Source organism: Myotis nattereri (assembly GCF_964212035.1).
Source record: "Myotis nattereri genome assembly, chromosome: 1".
Classification (NCBI taxonomy): Eukaryota; Metazoa; Chordata; class Mammalia; order Chiroptera; family Vespertilionidae; genus Myotis; species Myotis nattereri.
The window spans coordinates 43,588,133-43,606,037 of NC_138075.1; the positions used below are offsets into that span (position 1 = coordinate 43,588,133).

A 17,905-nucleotide genomic window follows, 5' to 3' on the forward strand; every position below is an offset into this window, starting at 1 on the left:
CCAAAATGTGGAGACAAAGAAACAGGTCACAAATGACAGAAATGAAGGAAAGCAAACTACTGGATATAGCATTCAAAACCACGGTTATAAGGTTTTTCAAGAATTTTCTAGAAACTGCTGATAAATTTAGTGAGACCCTCAATAAATCTAGTGAGACTCTCAAGGATATGAAAAATGACCAACTAGAAATTAAGCATACACTGACTGAAATAAAGAATATTATACAGAGATCCAACAGCAGACTAGAGGATCGCAAGAATCAAAGATTTGAAATACAAAGAAGTAAAAAACACCCAACTGGAAAAGCAAAAAGAATCCAAAAATGAAGATAGTGTAAGGAGCTTCTGGGACAACTTCAAGTGAACCAATATCCAAATTATAGGAGTGCAAGATATTGAAAACCTATTTGAAGAAATAATGATAGATAATTTCCCCTACCTGGTGAAAGAAATAGACTTACAAGTCCAGGAAGCGCAGAGAACCCCAAACAAAAGGAATCCAAAGAGGACCACACCAAGACACATCATAATTAAAATGCCAAGAGCAAAAGACAAAGAGAGAATCTTAAAAGCAGCAAGAGAAAGAAACTCAGTTACCTACAAGGGAGTACCCATACGATTGTCAGCTGATTTCTCAACAGAAATTATGCAGGCCAGAAGGGAGTGGCAAGAAATATTCAAAGTGATGAATGCCAAGAACCTACAACCAAGATTACTTTACCCAGCAAAGCTATCATTCAGAATTGAAGGTCAGATAAAGAGCTTCACAGATAAGAAAAAGCTAAAGGAGTTCATCACCACCAAACCAGTATTATATGAAATGCTGAAAGGTATCCTTTAAGAAGAGGAAGAAGAAGAAAAAGGTAAAGATACAAATTATGAACAAGTACATGTCTATCAACAAGTGAATCTAAAAATCAAGTGAATAAGTAATCTGATGAACAGAATAAACTGGTGAATATAATAGAATCAGGGGCATAGAAAGGGAGTAGACTGACAGTTCTCAGGGGGAAAGGGGTGTGGGAGATGCAGGAAGATACTGGACAAAAATTGTACACCTATGGATGAGGACAGTGGGCGGAGGTAAGGGCAGAGGGTGGGGTGGGAACCGGGTGAAGAGGAGCTATGGGGGAAAAAGGAGGAACAAATGTAACAATCTGAACAATAAAGATTTAATTAAAAAAAAAAAGCTTTCCCAATTTTCTACCCAGTAGGGCTTTAGTGTCTGGTCATATTGCTTAGTTTTGCTTTTTTCCTCTCTCTTTTGTTCTTCCTGATCCCCAAATTCTTGTTCACTTCTTAGGGGGAACAGTTACGCTATCCTTGTTTTTTCCTCCCCACCCATGTCCTCAAAGCCTCACCTTTTACCCCAAGGGGCCTATCAAGGTATTTTCCTAAACAATGACACTTCCTTTCCTAAAAGGAACTCTGGTGCCAGCTGATAAAACAATAACTTCTCTTATCTGCTACAACAATGACAAGGTTGCCAAATCATGTTTATTCTTTGGGAGATCTGACATTAGTTGGGTCTTCTGGCCAATGAGAAAAGTAACTCTGGTTTCCAGCCATTATGCCATTTGATTTGATGCTCACAAGTTTGGGAGAAAAAATAGGTAGTTCTGATTAGCCCGTTTTATGAGGAAAAGTGTTCAGAAATGTTGGGTGACTGTTGAATACGCTTCTGAGCAAGAGCTTGAACCTTGATCTCAGCTCATTCAATTCTGTTTCCCTTGAGAGTTTTCATGAAGACAGAAAATATCTCTTGTTTGTTAGTCAAGTGAGCTGTTTTGAGAATGAACTTGGTGCCCCTGTGTAGAAGGTCAAAAGAGACACGGGTTATTTGACAGATAGGTTTTTGCATAAGTGCTGGAGGAAAAGATAAGCTGTCAGCAAATGCTTTTCTGTGTTGAGACTGAAATGTTATTCCCCCAAGATAACTATCTTGAGGCTGTTGAGAATGGCTAAGGGTAGGGAGGGGTCCAGCAGGGCTGCTGGGACCCACTTCTCAAGGCCTCTCTCTGCCAGGGACACCAAATCCTCTCCTCTCACATCTGTACCCTATCCTCTTCCAAGGCCCACTTTCTATTCCCAAACATCCGCTGGAAAGCCACCCCTGCCAGCCACACAGGACTGCATCTCTCTCTCCTGGGAATCCACTGACAATTGCTCTCTGCCTTGTACCATTTGTGTGTTCTAGATCAGTGACTTTCAAAACTAGTTGATTGTGACCCACAGAGAAAAACACATATTTTATCTTGTATCTCAGTACACACACACCACCCTCTCCCTCTCTCTCTCTCACACAGAGCAATACACACACATATACTACTGAACACAGTTTCATACACAGATACCCTTATTTTGTGTTTCTACTTAATTCTGTTCTATTCTACTAAAAATGCTGGTTGCAACTCACTCAGTCAATTTCATGACCCACTAAGAATAAGTATTCTTAAACTCTCGGCAATTCAGAGTGTGGTGTTGTATTGTATACCGCAGCCCACCTCCCCCATCTCCCTCTCTACGGCTTCTGATTTTTTTTAAAAAATATATTTTATTGATTTTTTACAGAGAAGAAGGGAGAGGGATAGAGAGTTAGAAACATCGATGAGAGAGAGAAACATCGATTAGCTGCCTCCTGCACGCCCCCCAGTGAGGATGTGCCCGCAACCAAGGTACATGCCCTTGACCGGAATCAAACCTGGGACCCTTGAGTCCGCAGGCCAATGCTCTATCCACTGAGCCAAACCGGTTCGGCTCTGATTTTTGAGTTCAGTTACCTTCATATGGCAGCTGAATATCCCCAGCAACTTCTCATTAGCCTCCTTGCCCTTCGTCTCTCTCTCTTTTCCAACCTCCCCATGAATTTTTCTCAAATGCAATTCTCATTTGATCACTCTGATGCTTAAACACCTCCTGAGGCTTTCCATTGCTTAAAAGTGCATTCCAGACACCTGGTGTGGCTCAGTGGTTGAGTGTGGACCCATGAACCAAGAGGTCACACCGGATCGATTCCTGGTCAGGGCACATGCCCAGGTTACAGGCTCAATCCCCAGTAGGGGATGTGCAGGAGGCAGCGGATTGATGTCTCTCTCTCACCGATGTTTCTATCTCTCTATCCCTCTCCCTTCCCCTCTCTCTAAGAAATCAGTAAAAACATATTTTTAAAAGCAGTGCATTCCAAATAAATAGCCTAAGTATAAGATCCCTTGCAGACTTCTGTCCACTCGCCACCTTCTCCTTGGTTTCAGCAACTTAAGGACTTATGGATTTCTTCCCCATCCACACCAACACCATGCCAGTGTCCTTCTCAGTGACTTTGCACATGCTGTTCCCTGACTGGAATGCCTCCTCTCTCTTCTTTGGTGGAAAATTGCTTTCACTCCAAGAACTCAGATTACTAGAAAGAAGGAAATCCTGCCATTTATGACAACATGGATGTTGAAGGCTTTATGTTTAATGAGATAAGCCAGACAGAGAGAGAGACAAATATTGCATGATAGCACTTCTATCTGGAATCTTAATAGTGGTTACTAGTGACGGGCTGGGGGGGGGGGGCGGGGGGGCGAGGGGGCGGGGATGTTGGTCAAAGGATACAACTTGTGGTAAGTACATTCTGGAGATCTAATGCCCAGCAAGGTGATTATAGTCAACAGTGTATTACAGGCTTCAAAAATGCTAAGAGACCAGATCTTAAATGCCCTCAGCACAAAAAAAAAAAAAAAATGCTAATTATGAGACAGAATGAAAGTGTTGCTCTAGTTGGTTTGGCTCAGTGGATAGAGTGTTGGCCTGCGGACCAAAGGGTCCCAGGTTCAATTCCAGTCAAGGACATGTACCTTCGTTGCAGGCTCCTCCCCAGCCCGGGACCTGGTCATGGCTTGTGCAGGAAGCAATCAATCGATGTGTTTCTCTCACATAGATGTTTCTCTCTGTCTTTCCCTCTCCCTAAACATCAATGGAAAAATATCCTCGGGTGAGGATTAACAACAACAGAAAAAGAAAGTCTTAGCTAATACTATGGTGGTCATCATATTGCAATATATAAATGTATCAAATCACATTCTTGTGCACAATGTCATATATCACTTACATCTCAATAAATACAGCATAGAGCTCAGATTGCCTGTCACCATGAGGTCTTCCTCTGTCTTCTGTGCTTGGCTGTGTATATGGCTCTGATACAGTCCTACTGTACTGACTTGTAATTACTTATTCAAGCATCTGCATTCCTCAGTAAACCAAGGTCAGTGTCTTGCATATCTCAATCTGTTCTATGTCACTGGCACCTAATGTACTAATGAAATGTCATTGTCCAACAGATGTTAATTAAAAATTAGCAAAAGGACACAGTTTTTCAGTTCCATATTATTAATTAAATTTTTCCCATTTTATATGATCTTAGTCTTTCTGGCCATTTTACTGATCTAGTTACATACTACACACGTGCACAAGCATGCATTCATGTGCGAATGTTGAGGGGAGTGGAGAGGGTGGATGTTGGAAATAACAGTCTATCTATAGTTCCTGATGCACAGTATGTCCATCCCAGCCAGAAGTATTTTTTAAAATATATTTTTTATTGATTTCAGAGAGGAAGGGAGAGGGAGAGATAGAAACATCAATGATGAGAATCATTGATCGGCTGCCTCCTGCAGGCCCCCAACTGGGAATCTAGTTCGTAACCTGGTCATGTGCCCTTGACCAGAATTGAACCCAGAACCCTTCAGTCTGCAGGCCGACGCTCTATCCACTGAGCCAAACCTGCTAGGGCTCAGCCAGGAGTATGTATTGCCCATGGGAACATCATGATTCTGATAGCAGAAATTTTCTTTTAAAGTCATGGCTGAGACAATAGTTTGAAATCCAAGAGTTTTGATTTGAAGAGGAGAAAGGGCTCCGTGGCACAGGAAGCAGGTCACAGGGTTTATGCCACAAGCTGTAGACGGGGACAGGGATCGGTGAAGCGCCCATGTACCCTGCTCCTCCATAGGCAGGATCAGGATGTGGGCCACTCGGAGTGGGAGGAGGTCAGTGGGTGGGACCAGACCTGGAAGGATCAGGGAAGGCTAAGTCAGCCTCCAGTGGACCAAGCTCAGCCCAGGCCCCGGTGTAAATCTGTTGCCACCTTTGCTTGTGCAGGGATCCATGTGCGCTGTGCATCTCAGTGGTGGGGAGCTGGGAGTCTCCTGCCAGGACCCTACCTGTCAAGTACCCAATAGAAGTGACACCTGTCCAGAATCTGTTCACCCCATCCAACTACCCACGTGAGTGTGGGGGCATGCAGTCCAGAGGGGCAGTGATGATGGGGGAGGAAAAGGCCCATGACCCATGCCTCGGTGAACCCAACAAAGCAAGCCTGAGGTTCTACCCCAAGGGCAACAGTTGGTGGCAAATCCTAAGCTTTCACATGTCTTTGGAATATCTTTTATTTTAAATCCTCATCCGAGGATAGTCTTTCCACTGATTTTATTTTTTTTAGAGTGGGAGGAAGGGAAGAGGGCGGAGAGAGAGAGAAACATCGATGTGAGAGACACAGGGATCGGTTCCTCCCACATGCGCCTGGGGCCGGGGATTGAACCCTGGACCCTTCAGTTCGCAGGGCCATGCTCTAACCACTGAGCAACCGGCCAGGGATGGAATATCTTTAAAACTAGAAAGTACCTTCCTCTCTTATTGAAAAAGGTTATTATGGAAAAATGCAGCTATTAAAAAAGTATAGAATTTATCTGTTATCCCATCACCCTGAGATAACTACTGGGGTCTTCTCAGTCCTCCCAAACATTTCCTCTGCACTGCGTGGACTTTTAATTGTAGAGTAGAACCTCATTGAGAGCAAGAACCACATCTTGGTCATTTCCTTAGTCCCAGCACCTAGGATAATACTTGGTGTAGAAAAGGCACTTGATAAAATTGTTTTGAATGGAAACTGTCTCAAATCTTCCAGTAGGCGAGGGGCGGTGGGGGGCGGGGGACTAACCCATTGTCATTATCATTGCAGATGGTTTAGCCATAGGAGGAGCAAATATGTGAGAGGCTGGTGGGGGACGAGTTAGGGTGGGCGACCCTCCGGTGCGTGGGGACTTTCACGTGACAGTGCCAAGCAGCCCCACGGGGCAGCCAGGTGTTTCAGTGATGCAAGAACACAAGTGTTCTAAGAAGCCCTGCCTCTGTCAGCAAGTCCAGAGGACACTTACTAAGCAGGTGCGGCCAGCATTGTCTCAGGTCCCCTGTTGGGGGTGGTGCTGGTTTGAGAGAGGTACAAAGAACCTTGCCCATCTCTGCGGAGGGCCCATCTGTTGGCAGCGGGTGCCTCATCTCCCACCCCAGCTCTGGTTCCATGTCTGGGAGCTCCCCTCTTCTCCCTCCGCATGCACCCACATCCGGGCCCCAAGATGCCCATTCTGAAGTCTGCCCTGACCACTGCCCCACCTCCCCATCTGCCCTTGGGCCGCTGCCTCACCAGCTCCTACCCGGCTCCTTGTTTCAGGGCTGTCCTCAACCCTCTCCCCCTCGCAGCTGCCATTCCTGCTTCCAGTCCTTCCTTGGCTCCAGTCTAGGACTCAGGGCTTCGGAGGCCTGGCTGTGACCCCGGGGCTGTATCCGCGCCTGGGACGCTGCTCCTGTTTCTCTCATCAGGAACTTCCCGGACCCTGAGCCCTGAGCGGACTGGAGCTGCTCCGGACAGCACTGGCCTGAACCCCTGCTCCCTCCCCCCGCCCCCCCCCCCCACTTCCTCCCCTCCCTTCAAGTTCCTGGCTTTTCCTTCAGCCACCTCCTCGGCCCCAAGCCTAATCTAATTGCAGACTCTTCAGGCTCCTCCCTGTCATTGTCCCTCGGTGGGAAAGTTGCTCAAGGTCACATCACAGGTCAGGGGCTGGGCTGGGACCAGAGCCTACTACCAGCCCCTTTCCAACTACTCCGGGCAGGTGAGGTGAGCGCCCTCCCCTGGCCGCTCCTTGGAGACAGGTCAGGGCAGAGTTGACTGCCCCCTTTAGAGTGAGTGTCCCTTCTCCTAGACTTGGGGCCTTTCACATCCTGGCTATTCTGTGTGCCTGCTTGGTCATGAGTCCCCGGTGCCTCTGGTTGGGTCATTAATTCTGGGGTGGGGTGGGGTGGGGTGGGGTGGGGTGGCAGGTGGCAGGTGGCAGAAGAGATCCAGTTGGGAAAAATGGGCTTGATAGGAAGGCCACAATCTGCCACCTGCTGGCTAGAGTCAAGCTCCTAGCAATCTCCTCCTGGTCCTTGAATCTTGCCTTAAGCCAGTGGTTCTCAACCTTCCTAATGCCCTGACCCTTCACTACAGTTCCTCATGTTGTGGCGACCCCCAATTTCATTGTTACAAATTGAACATAATTAAAGCATAGTGATTCATCACAAAAACAATATGTAATTACATATGTGTTTTCCGATGGTCTTAGGCGACCCCTGTGTAAGGGTCGTTGGACCCCCAAAGGGGTCGCGACCCACAGGTTGAGAACCGCTGCCTTAAGCACTGTGACCTTGAAATCTGGGATCTCTGTCCTCACCTTCCTCCTCCCACGTGGGCACTCTCCTTTTCATTGTCCCTGTTTCCATCACTCAATCTGGTCACCCCGTTCACATTAGCACCCCAGTCCCAGGGATCTGAGTAGGAAGAGGGTTGGGGCTAGGGCCATACTCAACCCAAAGGGACTATGGGCTAAAGAAGGGGGCGGGGGGAGGTGTTCCAGGCAGTGTGACAGCCAGGTCTAAGGGAGAGGCCGAGACAGGGCTTCCTACCACTCCTCAGACCCGACCCTGTGGATGTTCACTTTGTGTCTCTAAGGAAGGCGACCCGTTTGTGTTTGTTACCGAATTAAAATTCCAAGGAAGTCAGGCTTCAGGTTGTTCCCAAGTAGAAACGCTCATGCACAGAATACAAGGAGCTTCTGCCAACACCCCAGACAGGCGCTCTCCCCTCTCCCTCCCTGCACCACCGGCCTGCAATCCCCAGGCGGGCCAAAGAGGGAGGAAGGGGAGGGAGGTGGGAATGCTTCCTGTGGTCCAGGAGTGTCAGCTCTGCTCCGTGCACCGAGGCTGAGGGCTGGTGGTGCTGTGTGTGTGTGTGTGGGGGAAGGGGGGGGCGGTGTTTCAGTATGAAGTCATTGCCCACAGGGAGGAAGCTGCCACGTTTGGCACAGTCCACTGGCAGTCTGGGGTGTTTGCCCAGTACCAGGAGAGTCTGAAAATGCCCAGGTCCATCCTGGGGTCTCAGGAGGCTGGCTGGATGAGAACCTGGGCGTCAGCAGATCCCACCACTGCCTACTCCACACTGAGCCAGAGGGTAAAGCTCACTCCAGGGGCTGCTAGATGACACGATGCCCATGGAATGACCACTGACCAGGGCCCCTCAAGGGCAGGCCTGATTCTTTCCTGTCTCTGAGTTCCCAGCACCCAGGACTGAGTAGATCCAGCTACCCTAGCGTGTTAGACTGAGTTGAAAATCCAAGTAGGTGTTGTGGGGGGGGGGGGGCGGGGGGAGGAAGCAGGCCAAGGGGTTCAAGGCATAACCAGGAAGGACCTCCCATAGAAGAGGAGTTTAGCCTATGTCCTCACTGGAGAAAAGAGGGGAGCAAGCACCTGGTGGGGAACATAGCAGTAAGGACAGATTCAAAGAGCCAGAGGGACCTGCTGTCCTCTACTGTCACAATAACCAAAGCAGTGTGGTGAGCGAGGCTGTAACTGGCAGCAGGATCAGCGTAACAGACCAGGCATAATATACTCTAGTACATGGAGAACCACAGGACACAGACAGCTAAGGTGGAATTGTCCCTACTTAACAAGTGCAGTTGGGAAAATGAGCTACTTGGGGGGAAACCACATTTGACCCTGATCTTGGACAATTGGCCATAATGAGTAATGATTAAAGAGCTGCCCAGTTAAGCTCAGAACTGGGGATTGGGTGGGACTGAGACACACATGAGACAGGTCACCTGGTCCATCTCCCTGCTCCCTGAGTCCAGGCGGTGGTTGGTGTGTGTGTGCATGTGTGTGTGTGTGTGTGTGTGTGTGTGTGTAAGAGAGAGAGAGGCAGAGAAGCCTCAGTCAGGAACCAGCTCCGTCTTCCTCAGGCTCCCTGAAGGAGCTTATGAAGACCAGACTCTCAGTGACTTTGCGAGCTCAGGATTCTGTGAACTAAACTCCGGGAGTGTCCTTGCTCAAATGCATGTTTAGCAAAAGTGCTTTTCTGCACCACACCCTGGAGGAAGCCTCCTGCCGGTCCCTTCTCCTATTAAACTTCTCCTTTGCACCATTCGTGTTAGGCCGTGGGTGGTCTTGGGGATTTGTCCCATTCTCCTGACTGCTGGTATAGCAGACACTTAAGTGTTAGACCAGGAAGGGACCCTAATGCTGTCTTATCCCCTCATTTTAGAGATGGCGAAAGTGAGGCCAGAGAGAAGTGAATGACTCAATGTCACACGCCCGGTTAGAGGCAGAGCGGGGCCTGGGGCAACCCCTCCCAGTTCCGGTGTCTTGCCCACTGCTCCTTGGCAGCCCTTTATTCATTTCCTCTCCAGCCCTCTCTTCTAAGGCTCTTGTTGCTTTCCTCTGGCTCTTCTGAGTTTCCTGTGGTGTCCATGCTGCTACGTGCCTGTCCACTTTGCAGCCTGACAACTCTGCTCCATGACAACCCTGACTTGGCGAGAGATGAGGGTGTCCCAGTGGCTGCTCAGCGTCCCTTGTCTATGATGGGCCCCAGCCCTCCCCCCAGGACAGACTTGGCCCAGCACTAAGACTGGCTGGAGGCTGGGAGCACGTGCCTTCTCGGGCTCTGGCTCATAAGAGCCACATCCCTGGATGTCTTCCCCACTACACCAGCTGAGTGACCTTGAGCAGGCCACCATTCTGAACCTGACCGCTTTCTTGAAAATGGGGACAATATTAGACTATACCTAGAGCTGCTGTGAATGAAGATCACAGTCAAGTACATGGGATAGTGCTTTGTGAATGGAAATATCATTCCAGTGTGAAATGTTGGTGTCCCCCAGATCTCAACACAGGGCTGATACAGAGCAGATGCCTGCTGACTAATTGTAGAACAGTGGGGGCTATTTTGACACCCTAGGGCAGTGATGGTGAACCTTTTGAGCTCAGCGAGTCAGCATTTTGAAAAACCCTAACTTAACTCTGGTGCCGTGTCACATATAGAAATTTTTTGGTATTTGCAACCATAGTAAAACAAAGACTTAAATTTTTGATATTTATTTTATATATTTAAATGCCATTTAACAAAGAAAAAATCAACCAAAAAAAATGAGTTCGCGTGTCACCTCTGACACACGTGTCATAGGTTCGCCATCACTGCCCTAGGGGATACTGGGTGATATCTGGAGACATTTTTGTTTATCACAATCGGACAGGGGTTGCTGTGGCATCTGATTGGTGGAGGCCAGCGATGCTGCTAACCATCTTCCAGTGCACAGGACAGCCCTCACAGTAAAGCATTATCTGGCTCCAAATGCCAATAGTGCTGAGAGTCAGAAGCCTTCGGAGATGAATGAGAGTCTGAAATGACATCTGCAGATACAGATGTGGTCTGCTGTCCCAGAAGGGCAAAGGCGCTGGGCTGGGGAGTTGGCCATCAAGATACCGTGGTAACCAAGAGCGGGAAGCACCCGGGGTGCAGTGACATGGCCATGCCCGGGTTGATAAGTTGAAAACATTTTATTTCAATTCTATCCTTGGGAGGCAGCATAAATAATCACAGAAAGACCACAAAGGTCAATGGGGAAGAAAAAAAGCTCAGGAAGTGTGGGGAGGAGGAGATGAGAGCGAACACTGTCTAGCTGCAGGGGGCCGGGGGAGAGGAGACCCTGCTTCAGCCGGCCCAGAGGGTGGAAAGGTCATGGAGGAAAACCCCAGGGGTCGAGGGCTTTCCCTGCCCAGGGTGCCTGGAGGGAACCCTGACCTCTGCGGGTGGATGTTCTGCGGTGGCCGTGGGCAAAGCCGGTGTGGAGCACAACGTGTCTAGTAGATCCCAGCCAGCGAGAGAGAAGGATGGACACCCATTTCTTGATTCCGGGCCAGATCTCACCCCAAACTGTGACTTTTCTAGAAGAACAGTGTTTATGGACACTGTGGGTAGTGGGAAATGGAGAAAAGAAACAAAAAGAGAATGTGTAGACCAGATGAGAGGTGGTGTCTCCAGAGTCCTGTGACCTCAGGCCACTTCTCAGTCTCTTCATCTGCAGAATGGACGGAGTGCTCCCTACCCCTGGAGCGGATGCGAGACTCAGATGAGATCCGATGTGTCAAGAACTGTGTAAACTTTAAAGTGCAATACCGGCGGGAGGGACTGTGGTCATTCTACCAGCGTAAGGCTGAGAGTGCTGAGAGAACAGCGGCGAGAGACACGCAGAGCATCATCCACCCCTTGAAGCAGACACCCCTGCTCTGCCTTCCCCAGGGCCTGACTCCACCCTCCTCAGCCCCACTTCCAGGAGGAAGAGGCCTCATCTGAGAGGGAGTCCCCTGGGGGCGGGGGCAGGGCATGGGGGCCAGGGAGATGGAGGGGCACTGAGTGTGAGGGGCCTCAACTAGGCAGTGTGACACCTTGGCACTACTGGTGTTGGGCAGACGGTAGAAGTGGCTTCCAGTTTCATTCTCCACAGATACTTGGGCACCTGTGAAGGCCCCAGGGATTGGCATCTTGATGCAGTGGGAAGGGCCCTGGCACGTTCTGAACACCCTAGGTCCCAGGTCCACTGTTGACCTGTTGGGTGACTGAGTAAGTCATTTCTCTCCAGTGCAACCCTCAGTTCTGTCACTTGTGAAATGAGGACATCATTCCCTACCCTGCCTGCCTCCCAAATCAAATGGGAAAAGGGTATTGCAAGAGCGTTGAAGAGAATCATGGGAAGGCAAGGGGTCATTATGGCCTTGGCGAGCAATCCTCTTAATTCCCTGAAGACAAGAGAGAGAGGGCAAGAGACAGAAAGGAGCGAGGCTGCTTGCAACCCTTGTCAGGTGAATCTGGCTTCCAGGGCTGCAGGGGGGGGGGGGGGGAGGGGAGAGGAGAACAGGTGACACCTGCCATCCAGCCCTCACAGCGTGGTCCATCAGGGATGCGGGCAGCCCTGCAGTGGGTGCTGAGATGTCCTGACAGCAGCCTCCTTTGCAAGGGAAAAGTTCCAGTTCTAAGTCTGCTGGGGTCTGCTTTCCTCCGCTGCTCCCCGGTCCACGGAGGGCACCCCTCAGGGAATCCGTGGCCTTTGCCCAGCAGGGGGAAGCCGAGATTCTGGAGGTGGCAGGAAAAGGGCTGCCAGCGGGGTCCTCCAGGAGAGCCCGGGACTCCTATTAGCATGAGGTCAAGAGGTCAAAGATCAGCTTCCAGTCTTGAGGCGGCAGGCGGGGTCCTCAGGCTCTCCCCAGCTCCCCTCCAGGCGCTGTCTCTGGGGTCACAGGATAAGGGGGAATTAGGGGACGAGTAGAAACAATGGAGAGATCAGCGTAGAAAGCAGCCCGCGGCCAGCTAACAGTTCTTGGGGCTGTTGCGCAAGTTCTTCAGTTCCAGCTGGAGCTGCCGAATGCGGATGTCCTTCTGCGCCAGCTCCTCTTTCAAACGCCGAATCTCATCCTGCTGCCGGAAGAACATGCGGAGGAGCTGGGGGGACCGAGACAAGAGAGGGCGGGGCGGGAGGAGAAAGGAGGTGAGAAGGTGATTTCCTGAATGGGTAACCTCCACACCCCCTCCCGTCCCCCCTCCTGGCTCCTGGGCTGCCCATACAGCCTCAGCCCCGCTCCCCGCCCCCCCCCCCACCTTCCACTGCCCCCCCCCCGCCCCCCGTAGTGTCCCAGGTGACTGATGTCCCCACAGCTCTCCCTTCCCCAGACTCAGCTCACTGCTCCTACTTTCCCCTGAGAGGTAGGAAAGAACATAGACCTGCCGGGGCTGAATTCTGGATCACTGCACAGGCCGTTTCCAAATATCCCAAACCTAACACTTTTAGTTGCCATTCTGAACGGAAACCTTTCGAAAATGCTTGCTTCAGGAGGCGCAGGATACAGATGGAATCCAGCTTTTCCCCCTGCTGACATGGAACCATCACAGGTACACCAAAGTTTGCCCGGGGCAGTGATCCAGTTGCTGGCGTGGGCACAGGCAAAGACAGACCCTCATTTAGATGACCCCTTGCATTAACCTGCCTCTCCATTTCTTCTGTAAAACGGACGGACAGATGCCCACCGAACCCTGAGCCCTGGACGGCTGTGGTTACCAGAGGACCCCACACGCTTGAGTTGAATGGTACCAACAAGCAGTTGGGTTCCTCCTCAAACTTCCTGGGGAGGGTCAGGGTCGCACTTGCTCTTGCAATTGCATACTTCAATTCGATATGCTATAAACTGCTGAAATGTGAGTACAAAAGACAGTTACTGTCCTATATAAACTAAGGTGAATGATTTTAAAAATCTTGGTAAAGGCGATGCTAAAAGTGCTGCTGCTGAATGAGTGAGCTGTGGGTGATGTAACCACAAAAGACGGGGGGCTTTCTCCATCTGGATTGTGTGAGAGTGGTTACATGCATATAGAAACTTCTTCCACATTTTTCAAAACTTATGGAACTGTATACTATAAAGGATGAATATTACCACAGGTGAACTAAAACCCAATAAAGTTGTCTTTTTAAAAAACTGGGGAAAACTTTGAAAAAAACGAGGGTTTTGTTTCCAGATGGACTTTAAGTTCTTCTTGTTCTATGTAAAAGAAACTGGAAATTGGAGTAAAAATGTGATTATTTGAGAAAAACAGCAGAGTTCATCCAGGATGTCCTCAAAGAGACAGTCTTGGCCCTGCATCAAAAAATGTTGAATGAATGTATATGTTTTAAATGAAAACAAGTGGTTTGAAGAATGTATATGTCATTTTTATGATTTCCTCCTTTAACAGATTTTTTAAAAAATACCAACAAACCAGTCCTGGTTTTGTCTGAGGGAAGATATGTTATTTGCTCATACACACTCCTGTGCCTTGCAAATTCTCAAAATTTCTTTGCACATTTTTTTCAACTTTTGTTTAAAAAGACTTTACTGAGGTATAATTGACATTCCATAAATGTCACCTATTTTAAGTGTACAATTCAGTGATTTTTGGTAAAGTTACAGAGTTGTGCAACTGTAAGCCTCCCTCTCGTGTCAGCCACCAGTCATCACTCTACACTTAGACCAACGTGTCTACTGTTTAAGGCCCCATTTTCTAACTGGCTGCTTCCAAGCTGCTGCGAAGATTGAAACTGTGGGTAAAACCAGAGTTAGCAGGCTCTGAGCGAATTTCTTCCCAATGAGGATAGTGCACAGGCTTTAGTGCAGGGAGACTGTGGCATCTGTTTTGTCTGCTCTGAGACCCGCCCCACCCCCTTTTTTAAAGTAACATATTTTGCTCAGGAGCTTTTATTTTATTTTTATATATTTTTATTGATTTCAGAGAGGAAGGGAGAGAGAGAGAGATAGAAACATCAATTTTGAGAGAGAATCTTTGACCAGCTGCCTTCTGCACGCACCCTTCTGGGGATCAAGCCCGAAACCCTACATGTGCCCTTGACTGGACTCGAACCTGGGACCCTTCATTCCGCAGGCCGACTCCCTATCCACTGAGCCAAACCAGCTAGGGCCAGAGATCCTTTATCCTTGTCCAGGTCCTCAGTTCTGATTCATATAGACAAGTCTATAGCTAAATGGTATTTGATTTAAATACCAGTCAACCCTGCCTTCTCCACACCAGTACTAGAACTGAGCTCAGGCTCCTGATATGGCCTAGTGGGCTAGCCAAGCAAATCAGGTACCTTTACCTTCTCAAGGTACACACACACAAACTTTTAATAGAAAATGCCAAACATATACAAAAGTAAAAAGAATAGCACCATGAATCTCCAAGCACTCATCAGTCAGCTTCAACAAATGGCACGTGTTACTGCTTTTCCTCCTTGATATGCACCTATTCTTGGCATCTGCTCCTGCCCACTTCTCCTGCACGCCCCCCCCCCCCCCCAACTTTCAGGGATGATTTAGAAGCAAATCCCATTTATCACATGATTCCATCCAGCCCTAGAAATTTTAACATCCCTCTATAATGGCACATAAACATATTACATAACAATTACCAGTTTGCCTGTCAATTTCCACTTTGAAACTGTGAGGTCCCAGAGGTCAGGAATGGTCTTATTTTTATGAATAATAGTGGCAATCATACGTTGGTGTGACAAGAAGCCTCTAAGGTGCCCCCCACCTTGTTATCCTCTCCCCTCAAGGGTCGAATGGACCTAGTGATTTTCAAATGAGTAGAATATGGCAGAAGTAATACGATGTCATTTCCAAGGTTAGACTACCAAAGGGCTGTGGCACCCATCTTGGACACCCCTCTTCCTCACTCACTCCGAGGGAAGCCAGTGCCATGTTGTGAGCTGCCCCATGGAGAGGGCCATGTGGCAAGGCCCTGAGGGGGCACCTCTGGACAACAGCCATGAGAAACTGAGAGTCTCAATCCAACAACCTGGGAGAACATGAGTCCTGCCAGCAACCAGGTGAGTGAACTTGGAAGTAGATGAGCCACCAGGAGCGACTGCAGTTTGGCTGATACTTCACACCCTCTTGAGAGACCTTGAGCCACAGGCACCCACAGAGACTATGAGATAACACATGTGTGTGGGTTTAAGTCACTGAGTTTTGGGGTAATTTGTTACATGGCAATAGATAGCTAATAGTCAGCCTCGTTGAGCACTTGATGTGAGCCAGGGAGAGCTGATCTCTTTCACGCTCACAGAATCTCATATCCCCATTTTGCCATGAGGAAAGGGACTTAGAAAGGTCAGGAAACTTGTTCAGGCACAGCCAGGAAATGGGAGAGCCAGATGCCAATGCAGGTGGGTCTACACAGCCATCTCCACCTCAGCTGCAGCAAGCCAAGTGTCTGGCACACGGTGGGCGTTCTGTGAGTCCTGGCTGAGCTAAACTGTATTGGCACCACAGACTGAGGGTGTGGTTAGAAAGAGAAGCCCTCGGGGGCATGGACAGGGCCCAGTGACGACTGCTCCTGAATACTCCATGGCAAATGGTACAAAGAACATGTCCATAGACATCCAGTGTCTTCCACAGAACAGGAAATTGTTAGATCTCATCAGTGCTCCAGCGCCAGGAAGGAAGGCAGCGCTGTAATGCACGAGGCTGGCTTTCCTCTGTGAGTCAGGAATTTGGGTCTCCTGTACCAGCAAATGACAGCGACATTCTGCAGTGGGTTCACGAGGAGACTGAGTCCCCTGGTGACTGTGTGGGTTAGTGAATGTGAAGGTTGGGGGCGGGGCATCAATATCCCTGTGATACCCCAGCCTCTGTTTACAGGGGTCAGAGGCAATGGAAGCCAACAGCAGGCTACTGATGGTGTTTGTCTCAGAAAGAAAAAGGCTTCAGAACGGAGCTGGCTTAAAGGCCTGACCCCTAATTGAAATGTAAAGGCCTCACTCTTCCAGGGCCTGTGGAGGTAATAACTCATATTCCTTACCTCGTTCTCTGTCCTGGGCGGGACGTTTTCTAATAAATCTATCCCATTGACCACAACGCTCTTCTTTTCTTTGATAGGAGCCTTAAATACCATTTTTGAGGACTTCTTATAACCTTCTTTCAAAGACATCAGCACAGGATCTAAGAAAGGCAAGGGACATGTTCTCACTGACGATGGATGGACTGAGTCAGCCTCTGCTTGACGGCTGGCCAAGTGTGAGGAAAGTTCCAACAGGAGGATGTGCGGGGATGGGGTGAGCCAGACTGAAGGCAAAGCCCTCACACTCTCGCCTCTTTCGTGAAGCCCACCCCTGCGGCACTTACCTCGGTTGATGCCTCCCAGCCATTCATCAGGGGTCAGAGCTGGCTCCGTGCCTGGCGTCATGGGGTAAATGTCTTCCTGGTAGGAATCTGACTATAGTCGGGGGAGCGGAGGAGGGAATAGATGGGGTGGGGGGGGGGGCTGAGAAAACCCCTGCTCTGCAGTCAGACTTTTTTCCTCGCTGACCTTCAACCATGTCACCTGCTTTCACGCCCCCACGCCTTTGCATCCACAGTGTCTCCCACTTGGAATTCCCACCCTCAGTTCATCAGCAAACAACACCGCCCCCACCTTGGAATGGCCTCCATTCCCCGCCCCGAATTGGGCCTGAAGACCCAAGTCCACAGTAAAAGGGCTACTTCTTCTGGGCTCCTCCGGGGTCACCGTCAGCGGAGAGCAAGCTAGGATTTGAGGCAGAGGGCCCTTGGGAGTCCCGCCCAGCCCCACTCACCCTCCGGGGCACGATCATGGAGATGGGTTCGATCAGGCCCTTGAGAGTCACCAGCTTGTAGAAGCGGAACACCTCGCAAGCCGACACATCCAGCCCGTGCTTGGGCATGACCCCTGTGGACAGTTACACGTGGCTTCCTGGGGCCCAGGGGGTTCCCCCCTAGGTGTCCCTCTCCCTGATGTCCCCAGCCAAGGGGAGAGACCCCAGCGGTTGGCACTAGATTTGGAGCAATGGCCCCTGCAGAGGGCAGCAGGTGGGCTGAGGGCTTCATGAGTCAGTTCTGTCCTGGGTGGTGACTTCTCACATAAGCCTCATGGGCCAGACCTGCTTGGCCGAAGTGCATGGTTTAGAAATGGGGTCTTTTAGGACTGGAAGGGGCTGCAGAAATATTGGAATCTAATCCATTCTTTTTATAGATGAGACTCTTGAGGGTCAGAAGGGAAGGGGCTTGTCCAAGGTCACAGAGTGTTGTTACAATATAAGCCACAGAACCCATCACCTTCTGAAATGAACTGGCTTCCTGAAATGTCTGTGCCCTTGATCCTCAGAGAAGAAGGAGGGAAAAACCTTTTTCCATGCACCCCTCAGATTTAAATGCAGCTTGTCTGCTGTCCTGTCATA

General features: G+C 49.5%; 1 protein-coding gene across 1 annotated transcript in view; it reads right to left on the minus strand.

Annotated features, from left to right (window-relative positions):
- Positions 1-10,670: 10,670 nt before the first annotated feature.
- The window catches only part of CORO2B (coronin 2B), a 130,902-nt gene continuing 123,667 nt past the window's right edge, over positions 10,671-17,905 (minus strand). The window contains exons 9-12 of the mRNA XM_081084086.1: positions 17,285-17,397; positions 16,836-16,926; positions 16,513-16,652; positions 10,671-12,624 (exon numbers count right to left, since the gene is read on the minus strand). Coding sequence (XP_080940212.1) covers positions 12,493-12,624; positions 16,513-16,652; positions 16,836-16,926; positions 17,285-17,397 — 476 coding nt within the window. The 3' untranslated portion in view covers positions 10,671-12,492. The remainder of the gene's footprint in view (positions 12,625-16,512; positions 16,653-16,835; positions 16,927-17,284; positions 17,398-17,905) is intronic.